The 10841-nt window shown below is 32.8% G+C and overlaps 1 protein-coding gene across 1 annotated transcript; it reads left to right on the top strand.

The window, feature by feature from the left end:
• The first annotated feature begins 1041 nt into the window (after nucleotides 1–1041).
• On the top strand, nucleotides 1042–6662 carry LOC11406966 (SUPPRESSOR OF GAMMA RESPONSE 1). The gene is made up of 6 exons (XM_003591780.4): nucleotides 1042–1170; nucleotides 2045–2180; nucleotides 4264–4450; nucleotides 4535–5019; nucleotides 5649–6215; nucleotides 6320–6662. Exons 1-6 carry the CDS (start codon nucleotides 1157–1159, stop codon nucleotides 6374–6376), a joined length of 1446 nt encoding a protein of 481 aa, XP_003591828.2. The 5' UTR covers nucleotides 1042–1156; the 3' UTR covers nucleotides 6377–6662.
• The last annotated feature ends 4179 nt before the right edge of the window (nucleotides 6663–10841 follow it).

Genomic DNA, 10841 nt, shown 5'->3' with positions numbered 1-10841 from the left:
AATTAAAACAGGTGCAAGGTCAACAAAGTGATGATTTGAAGGAATTCCTATGGATTCAAGAATTACTTATCTAATTGACAAAATTATTTAAAGCTAATGAAGATCTGATTAGTTGATTCATAGTTGAAGATATATTTTATTGTAAAAATGTGCAACAAGAGTGGGTGTAGTCCACCAACGAAAATCATGTGGATGAAACACTATAAACAGGGCCGATCTATTGTCCATCGAAGCTGAGCTATGGCATGAAGCCTCAATATTATTGGGGTCCGCTATATTTTATTTCAATATAAGGTCAAAAATGAATAATTATATATTATTATCAAAGTTAGAAATTAAACAAATGGATTGCAAGACTATAGTAGTAAGACCAACTGCATGAGATAGAGTTTCTCACTATTCTAAATTTTCCCTTCATTTAAACTATTTTATTTTTTTTATAATATTATTTAAACTATTAATTAAAAATATATTAAATTCCATTGTAATAAAAGCTACTCCATTGGGATAGAAACAATTTGAAACTATAACTTTTAATCTTATCAACAAAAAATATTTGATTACAATATACATCAATATATATATCTTTTTTATCCAATTAAGTGCAGTAGAAAATCGGATAGACGACAATAGTGTCTGTCTATTCGTCAGTGTAAAATGAAAGAAATAATAAAATATCATGATTTAGTTCAAGTGATATGTTTTGAATGATGTAATATCTGGATAAATAGAAACGAGTTTTACTTGATAAAAAAACAAAAAACAAGTTTTATTGGTTTGGTTGGTCGATTTTTACTCGAACCTATAAAAAATCAATTTAATTGATTTAGATTGTATATTTGTTTTGTCACCTCATTGGTTCCTTGGTGATTTAAAGTTGGACTATCAGATAACTAAAATAAGTTTAATCCAATAAAAAATTATTCCATCTAAAAATTAAACTTAAATTCTTTGGAAACTATCGTAAATTTGATGGAATTTATTAAAGAATATAAAATAAAAATTAGATTTTGATTTTTGAATGAGAAAAGTAGAGGGAAGGAAATTATTAAAACATAATTTGTCAAGAGACAGAGACAGAGACAGCAACACTTTGTTCATTGTATCATCGGAAGTTTGAGAGTCTCTCTCTCACTCACTCGGTGTTCTCTCCCTTATGGCTGCGTCTGGGTATGTTTCTCTCTCTCTCTCTCTCTCTCTCGTGAATCTTTTTCTTCATTTCAAATGGGTTTTGCTTCTTTTATGAAAAAATAGTTTCTTTTTTGAATTTCTGTTTTTTCTTTTCAATGTTATGATCATTCTTGCTATGTTCATTGTTATTTTCTTTTAATAGTGGATATAATTATTTATTTAACATCCAACAATGGCAATCATCCTTTTTAATTTTAAATTTAATTTTGGGTTGTTTTTGCTTTGCATTCAATAGACACGGCTTTCGGTTGATGTTGATCAAGGTTTTATACGACGATCACATTAGGGTTATAATTATACCGAGCAAATTGCAGTCAATTAGGTATGATGTGGCTGCAATTGCGATCCATGATGCGACATTAAAATCTAGATGTCTTGACCTAGGTCGTGATTGCGATGTAGTTATCCTGATCGTGTTTACAATCTTCTTTTTTTTTGTAACTCTAGCAGAAATATCAAAAACCTAAATGTCGCGGACACAATCGCTTCACAACTTGGTGTTGATAATCTCATGTCTAGTTTTTGCAAGTTAAACATAAAAACAATTTTTGACAAAAAACTCGCTATGGTAATTCCTTCTGATTATGAGATTTCTAAAAGTCAATCCAAACATGTTTTACTTCTACATGTCAATTGTGTCTTATTCGTGTCGTCCTTGGTTCCTTTGTTCCAATTGTAAACACTAAGATAAGATTGTTTTCCCCCTTTGATTAATTTTACCAATTGTGGCTTTTTATTTGAGTTGAATTGTGCTATCCTTGTAATAGTGGAACTCTTACTGTCATCCTGAACATAGTTAATTTGTCTGTCAACGTTTATATATATAGTTATGCATCTTTTCTTGTATATGTAGACCATCATGGTTGGTGGACAAAAGGAGAATTGCAACAAAAATAAAGCGTGCATCTGAAGCAACCGAAAAAGTTATATGGGAAAGCAATCCTACCAGAGCTTGCCCAAATTGTCAACATGTTATCGACAACAGTGATGTATGTAAATCTTTTTAATTTAACTTTTTGCTTTCAATTGTATTTCAGTGGAACAGAACTTTTGTTCTGTCTAGATATTGCATTTGTGTGTGTAAGGTTTATTTCATGGAAAATGTTCAACCTCAACCTCCTTCATGTCCAGTATCCTACTTGTCTTCATTTGCTTATTATAGTTTTCATTATTAATTTTCATCATAATTATATATCAGTGGTATTTAATGGTTTCTCACTTCTTTGCTAAGTTCTATCAGTGATATTGCATGAGTGTGATTGTATATGAAAAAAGAAGAAAAAATGTCAATTATACCTTAACTGAAGCTATTATAATGAAAGGAAATGTGAGGTCTTTTGGTATCTGAAAAACATGTCAGCTCCTTGTCCCGTGATTCTGATCAGGACAATTCTGCTAAGTCTCCCAAATGCAGCCCTGCACATATTCTTTGATAGCTGTTTTGATTCTGTTGTCTATACTCTCTACTAAGACCATTCCTATGTACTCCGCTGAATCCTCTTTAATTAAGGATTTAAGGCATACCTATGATTTACATAATGATAGATCCCCTTATAATCTCACCGTGTTTCCAATTTGCTCAAACAACATGCAAGTTTTTGCAATTGACTTTAACCTCTCATAACCTCTCACAAAGTCTCCAACCAAGACAGACCCACAACCACATCCAGACATGTTAGAGGCACTTTCATCTTTGGTATATTATATTGAATTTAAAAAAAAAATTATGCCCGAGCAAAACAACTAATTGTATATCTCCTATCCAAATTGTGCAACTGAACCCTGTGTACTGCCTTTTTTCGCGCTCCAATTTATTCATCTCCATCATAAGTTGAATTTATTGAGATTTTCACAACGTGCCAGCAAAATTCCTGAATCTATTGATATTTCTGCACCTGTCTCTGTAGCCTTCTGCTTCATCCATTCCCTTAACACAGCACACGTATCATCCAAGCTATAAATCTTCCACTTCACTTCATCAAAGTTCATTCAGATTTCTTAGTCTGCCCCATGGTCCTAAGACAATGATCACAGTCAAGTCATAACTGAATCGAAGAAACTCTTCCATAAACTTACACATCAGTTCCACTCACTTCTCGAAGCCATCCACTCGAGTCCCTTCTTGTCGACGACATTCAACAGTTTGGACCAAATGTTGGATTCAAGAGATTGCACAAACAATTAGGATAATGTCTTTGATAGTAAATTGCCTCTAGAAACACTTTTTTCCTTCTAAATGGGCTTATCAACATTTTTCCCAATTGATGTAATGCACGATAGAGAATTTTGTCCTATGTGATTTGGCCTTTGGGGAAGACCAGTAGAAATACTGGTAAGGAGAGTAGACCAAATAAGTGATAGATTAATAGTTAGAGATAGAGGGTGACGTAGAAAAAGTATAGACCAAATCGTTAAGAATTATTTAGAGGTAATCGTTTGATCTTTAAATCAAAATACATGATGGGATGTTATATATTTAATTGATCCATGTAGCCAACCCTCTGAAATGAGAAAGTATTTGATTGTTGGTTGATGTAATACACAATGCAAATCATAAAAAAAAATTATGTATTGGAAAAAGAGGAACCAGAAATGCAGTAGGCAATCCATATATTCTTTGTGCATTAATTTCGTCTAAATTCACATTAGGTCATTTGTATCGTTCAATTTCTTGGGGGATCTAGAGCACACTTAGCATGGTTTTTATACAGAAATATGGTATTTAATTTCTGGAAGGAAGGAATCAGTCACACAGGAACCTATTCCATGGGTAGTTTCTTATTGTACCTTCTGATCTTTCTCCACTATATACAAGATATCAATCGGTGGGTTGGTTGCATACTTGCATTCACCTTGCATGTACAATGATATTGGTGCTTGAGTATTGTTTCCCCCCTGTTTTCATAATAGTGATACTTGTCTTATATCTGAAGTCACAGACACCCGTCCTAAAATTTTATTAGCATTTAAGTTAACAGCTTAAATGAACAATGAAACTATGTTTTGTCATTTTTTAAGTCCTCAGGATGTCACCTGTAGATGTTCTGATATTTGAAAGTTTTATGTTGTTAGGTAACACAAGAGTGGCCTGGATTACCTAAAGGTGTAAAATTTGATCCATCTGATCAAGAGATAATATGGCACTTGCTTGCAAAAGTTGGTGAAGGAAATCTAGAACCCCATCCTTTCATCGATGAATTTATCTCTACTCTTCAAATGGATGATGGTATTTGTTATACTCATCCTAAGCGTTTACCAGGTGGACTATATAAGCTTTATTCAAACTTCAATGGTTGATTATTATTTTGATTAACATAATAAGCTATATGATTATAAAACGTAGGTGTTTCACAAGATGGAATTGCTTCACACTTTTTCCACAGAGCTATCAAAGCTTATAATACTGGAAGCCGAAAGCGTAGAAAAATATGTGGTCAAGATTTTGGTGATGTCCGCTGGCACAAGACCGGAAGGACTAAACCTATCCTCTTGAACGGGCTTCAGAAAGGCTGTAAAAAGATTATGGTTCTTTATATGACTCTGGAGAGTGGAGGAAAAGCTGAGAAAACTAACTGGGTTATGCATCAATATCATCTTGGAAGACAAGAGGATGAAAAGGATGGAGAATATGTTATTTCTAAAGTATTTTACCAGCAGCAGCAAGCCAAATTGGGCGAAAAAGATGACCAAAATGTTCCTGAAACCACGGAAGCAACTGTTGTAAAAGTGGATCCAGTCACTCCCAATTCTGTGACGCCTGAACCTCCTCGCAATGAGAAGCATTGTTCAGATGTAGACCAAGAACAAGAATCTCATCATAGTCCTCAGGTAAAGTCAACTCCACTAACATTTTCGTATTGTATGTTTTGCTTTGTTTTTGAATTAGGGTGTATCACATAATGAAAATGTAACCTTGATTGTATACGATTGTGTGTGGCGTTTTCCTTCTTTTCTGACTCCAAAAACGTTTTAAACATTTAATGTGGATTGAATCTTTGAAATGTCTTTTGTTAAGATGTTAAACTCATAATGTTGATCGGTGTTAATGTGACACGATATTCATTTGTAGGTTTCTTTCTGTGACACCAAAAATCTGATTTGCCCGCGTTAATGAATTAGGCTGATTTTATTAGAAGGCGTGCTGTGGTGCCACAAATTTTAAAGTAGATATTTATTTGGTGTGGTGTTTTTCTCCCAACAGATGCATGTTTGCTGTTGCCTTCACTTAAATAAATTCTTACACCTTCCAATCACTCTTGGTTATCTATACTATATAGTTTAGCTTAGGACTAATGTTCTAATTCTTAATGCCTTCGTTTTTAAGACCAGTTTTGAATGGAAGTGATTCAAAACTCATGTGATTAATTTTGATACTTTTGGTTCGTGATCGTAGTTTGTGGAAATATGAACATAACCTATGTTGACAATTTTGATCTTTTGTTTGTCTTCTATAACAGATTCTACCAAATCTTTCTCGGTTAGAATGGCTACTTGAAAGTCAGGATGATTGTGAAGAGCTTGCAAAAACTGACTCGTCGATGATAGAAACTCAAACTAATGTAGGCGTTGATAACTTTGACCTGTCGCATAATTTATTGGATTCACAGCAACTTGAAAGTCAGGATGATTGGGAAGAGCTTGCAAAAACTGACTCGTCGACGGTAGAAACTCAAACTAATGTAGGCGTCGATAACTTTGACCTGTCGCAGAATTTATTGGATTCACAGCAACTTGCGGAAGGACTTTCCTTGTTCGCAGATTTCTTTCAGAGCCAGTCTCCGAAAAGGGATGGGGAAAGCGGAGAGCAAATGGAACGACCTAGTCTTTCCGTATATGCTCATTTAGGAGCAGAGCAATTGAAGAAAGATATTGAAGAGTGTCAAAATCTTGAACTTAACACTACAAAGAAGAATGATATTGAAGAATGCCTTAATCTTGACGTTGAGACTGAAAAAAATCTCAACCTTGACACTGCAAATGTAGAGCTTGACTCACAACCTTCCGATATTCGATTAAGTCAACTGGTATTCCTATTTTCTCAATGACCTTCCAATACATTAAATTCATTTTAATTGTCACACACCAAATTTTCTCTATTTGTGATGCATTGCTTGTTTTTTTTTATTAGGAATTCAGCTCACAGGATAGCTACATTGCGTGGGGTGGTTGCAAGACAATCAACTAACATTTTCTTCACTTATGATGAGAAGTAATACCTTTTGCAACTGCAGTTTCTGATAAATTGCAATTTTGAAATCAGAGGGGCAAATTAAATTGTTACAACTTTAGTGAAGTAGTGGTTTGAAACTTTTTAACCAACCAAGCTGTAATCAATGTTTTCTTTTTGTACAATGAAGTTGTATAGTAGTATGTTTCATCTAGGTACTCAAATATTGAAATGTGGACTTGACCTGTCCACATATAAAGGACCCATGCTGCTCTCTTTGAAAGTAACAGATACATTGTGCATATATTGGTCCCAAAGACAAATGCATTGTCTACCTTAGAGTTTGTTAAAATCATGTGATATATGGTGTTGATGGATTCATGAATGTTAAAGAGTGTTCCAGCCTTGCAGATCATGAAATTGAAAATTGTCTTAGCAGATAGACAGCTAATTGAGCGACCCAAGAACTTGCTCTTGTTTTCCAGGGAAGCATGAGAGTGTTACTATCTATTGGGAGTAAAGGGTACCCCACTAGTCAACCTTTTTCAATCATTCTTTATAAATGTTTTGAGAAACAACACAAGTCATTTGTTGTAACTAATTACTATCTATAGGCCTTGGTCTTGGCCCGGTCGGCCGTGTTTTCTTGTTTTTCCAGTCGTCTAATCCCGGCCTCCTTTTATGGACATGTCTGTGGGTATGACTAAGATCAGTGGCCCCTTCAACTCTTTACCCTAAAAATGTTATAAACTGATGCTAGCTTTTATGTAAATATAACTAGAAAACATAACAACTTATCCAATTTGAGGATCAAAAATCTAATTTGCAACTGTGAGTAGAAGATATAGGAGATATCGGTTTATTTATATTAGAAAAATTAATCTTGACTCTCACCCAAAACAATTTAACAATGATATAAAGGAAGTAAGGAACCTATTTTTGATTAGTAAAGTGTGGCAGATTAGTTAATTATAAGAGCAACATGTGTAGTTTTGTAATCATGTCCCTGCAGAAAACTCAGACAATTGCAAAATTCTCTTTTTTTAGGGGCTGACAACTTGGGAGGCCAATAGAACAACCTTATGTCTCATGATCTATTATTCAAGTTCAATCCTTATTGTGGCAACATAGAATGCTTATTTAGTGTTCAAAAGTATGTGCCTTTTGGGCCAAAAGCTGATGTTGGCATCAATTGATTTCCATCTTTACACTTGATAAGTACATCTCAGACGATTTGATCGGAATTTGATAAATATCATTTGATAAGTACATCTCAAAGCACTGCACCAAGGAACTGTAATTATCATTCTTTGATAACTCAAGGAACTTGCTTTGATTGGAATTTGCAGTCTCCTTCAAGATGATCAGAATGGCAACGGAAAGGAGAAAAGACGTAGCAGAGGCAGTGGTGGAGCCCGACAAAAAAGCTTGAGTGCGCCATTAAAATAGACTATATAAACATAAATTTCCGTTGTAATAAACTATGAATTATGAACTGTTTTATTTTATTTTATTTTACAATACAAGTATTAATTGAGGGAATGTTTTAGTTGACAAGATAATATAAGGAAGGTTTGAAACCCTCTACAAACTAGAAGACTGGTGAATTTCCACCAATCAGTCAGGTATAAGCGTGACAAACATCCACACACCACTTTTGGGGGTTTGGAACTGCCAAAAACTAAAATCGCCTTAAAATCGTTAAAAATTTCGCAAAATAAACCTATGATTTTTAAATTTTTAATTTTTGCAAGTGGACTGTGAGGGGCTCTGCCTCTGGGTAGATGGACTACGTTTTTTACAGCCGAAGATGTGAATACATGGACCGGGTTCTTTTCTTTCGAACCAAATATCATCATGATACTCAAATAACATCTATACACCTCTTATAGTTAGTTGGCGACTGAAGTTGTCCTTGTAGCAAAAAAGGTAACACTTTCAACCGTGACATTGTTGGTTTGTTTTCCTAATACTTAATCCAAACTGAAATTCTTATCCTCCAACTGAATTACTTTATGATTGTAGGACATGACAAGTGATATCTCTCCTCAAGATAACAGTCCTAATTTCTTTTCGAATGTTAATGTCAGTCATAATCCTCTACCGCACGTCGTAGGAAAAGTGATCCGACATGGTTGCGTTTGAAATCCTAATTTTTTTTATTGGTTGTTCAGTCACCAACCAACTCTAAGAGTATTGTCTAACAAGGAAACAATAGGCCAAATCTAAGATATCAATACTAGATATAAATAATAGGAAAAAAAACTTAAGTCTTTACTTCGGATCTTTTTGTACAATTCTTAACTAAATATACTTTTTTTTGAATATAACAAACTTTCGAAAAATTATGATTTTAAGAAAATCATGGTAAATTTAATTAAAAACCATACAAAAAAGCATTGATGATGATACCAGAGAATGAAAAACATCACATAGCGTAAAAAAAACACCATATTTACAATTAGAGGAGGTTACAAACTGCCTCAAACATACAAAAAATATACAACAACAATTAAGTCTTATCTCACTTAAGAAAGTCAATTATATGAAATGAATGATGTCATAGTATTTTATCATACCATATTTATATCCAATTTATCAATCTTTAAATCTTTCTTAATAGTTATTTTCATTTTTTTTTTTTATGGTTTTCCTAGATGATATGACCTAGGGGTGTAAGCGGTTCGGATTAAACCAACGAAACCGATAGTCCAAACTGGACCAAACCGAAAAAATATCCGACATTGTTTGGTTCGGTTTGAAACCGATCCAAACCAATTGAAACCGATCTAGTTTAGTTTGACTCATGGTTTTTCATTTTGAGATCCGATGATAACCACACTCCTTATATTACTAATAGTATCCTACCTCACACAAACTTATGGTTAGGCCTAAAATTAAAGTCAACATAAAATACTTTTTTATCCATTCATTTTCTCTCATTTTTATCTGACATCTCATCTCTTCAGTCAGACTCTTACATTTCTACTAAAAAAGAAACCCTAGCCGTTAACCACACCAAACTCATTGTTCATTGCCACCGCCGGTCACCGCTAATATCGTTCATCTCTTGGTTAGTTTTATCATGTTTATGCCATTGATTTATACTCATATTATAACCTATTACCTACATGTCTACTCAAACTCTCTTTCCAACGTTGTCATCTGTAATTTTATCTCGTTTAATCTTACCAAACATCCAACACAACATCCTTTTATCTACGTTCCAACCTTCCATTTAATTTCCCCTTCGACTTGATTTCACATATTTGTTTTTAGAGTTATGCTATTTTGCACGAATAGTTTGGGCAAGAAACACAAGAAGAACTCTTTAAAAAAAAGAACGAAAAGATAAAATGAAAGGGCAGAATACATGGGAGCGGTTGGAAATAAAACACTGGCTATGCAATATTATTCTTCGCTTTCCTGCACTAACCATTCGAAAAATAATCATTTCCCTTGTTTTTAATAACAATTTTAAACAAGGTTGTCTCAATTAATTATTTCTTAATTTATTTTTCAAAATTGTAATTTTTTTTTTATTAATTGTAATAAATATTTAGAGCATCCATAATAGAGGTACTCATTTTTTAGTACTTAAATGAGTCACACATATACACATGACTCATTTATAATTTTGTTTACTAACAATACTTAATAAGCATTCAATCACTTTAATCCAACATCTCTAACAAAAGTTCTAAATAAGTCTCATCAATAAAACATGCATACATTGTAATGATTAATTTAATGAAAAATATTGTGAACCCCACTTAAAACTGAGGTGCTTAAGCAAGACTTTTTTTTTTTTTTTGAAGTGCTTAAGAGAGACCTTATGCTCAATAAGTATCCAAAATCTTTGTTCTTCAATGTGAATAATTCATAGGTATTGGGTCTTTAAATATAGAGACTCTTTTATTGGAGATTATCTTAGAGTTTGTTTGATGCACATGATATAATAGAATCACGATAGGATAAAGTGTTGGATAAGAATACGATAAGATAGTGATATGATAAACGTTTATCATGTCGAATATTTGGTGCAAACAAAATAAGAAACTTGGCAATGTTATTTACTATTTTTTTTTTCACATTTAAATATGTAGCAATTTTGTTTTTAACTATAACGTTGTAAGATATGTATCATATTCAAATAACAAGATTAACTTTGTCAAAAAATTGCATATATGTATTTTTGAATTTAATTTTTTCGTATCTTTGAATTAGATAAATTAACAAAAAGTGCTAGAAAAAAAACTAATTGAGCAATAAAATAATTTTATATCTCTTTTTCTTTAAAATTCATTGAAATTACTAAATAAACAATTTCAAATTTATTTAAAAAAAATCACGAGTAAATAAATAATTTTATTAGATAGGTTAGTTAAAATAAAAAAAGATACGATATATATAAATGAAAAACAACCCTAGCAATACAATCATATTTAATTTGTTAAAAAGGTTAAAATAACACTCTCTCTTT

Source organism: Medicago truncatula, chromosome 1 (genome assembly GCF_003473485.1).
Source record: "Medicago truncatula cultivar Jemalong A17 chromosome 1, MtrunA17r5.0-ANR, whole genome shotgun sequence".
In the NCBI taxonomy this organism is placed as follows: domain Eukaryota; kingdom Viridiplantae; phylum Streptophyta; class Magnoliopsida; order Fabales; family Fabaceae; genus Medicago; species Medicago truncatula.
Note: the sequence above shows the minus strand (reverse complement) of the source record. Positions and strands in the feature narration are given on the sequence as shown.

Bases quoted from the DNA above. Each gene is read 5' to 3' on its own strand.
- LOC11406966 (XM_003591780.4), top strand. The intron at 2,181-4,263 runs GTATGTAAATCT...TTATGTTGTTAG, and splicing joins ATGTTATCGACAACAGTGAT to GTAACACAAGAGTGGCCTGG. The intron at 4,451-4,534 runs GTGGACTATATA...TATAAAACGTAG, and splicing joins TCATCCTAAGCGTTTACCAG to GTGTTTCACAAGATGGAATT.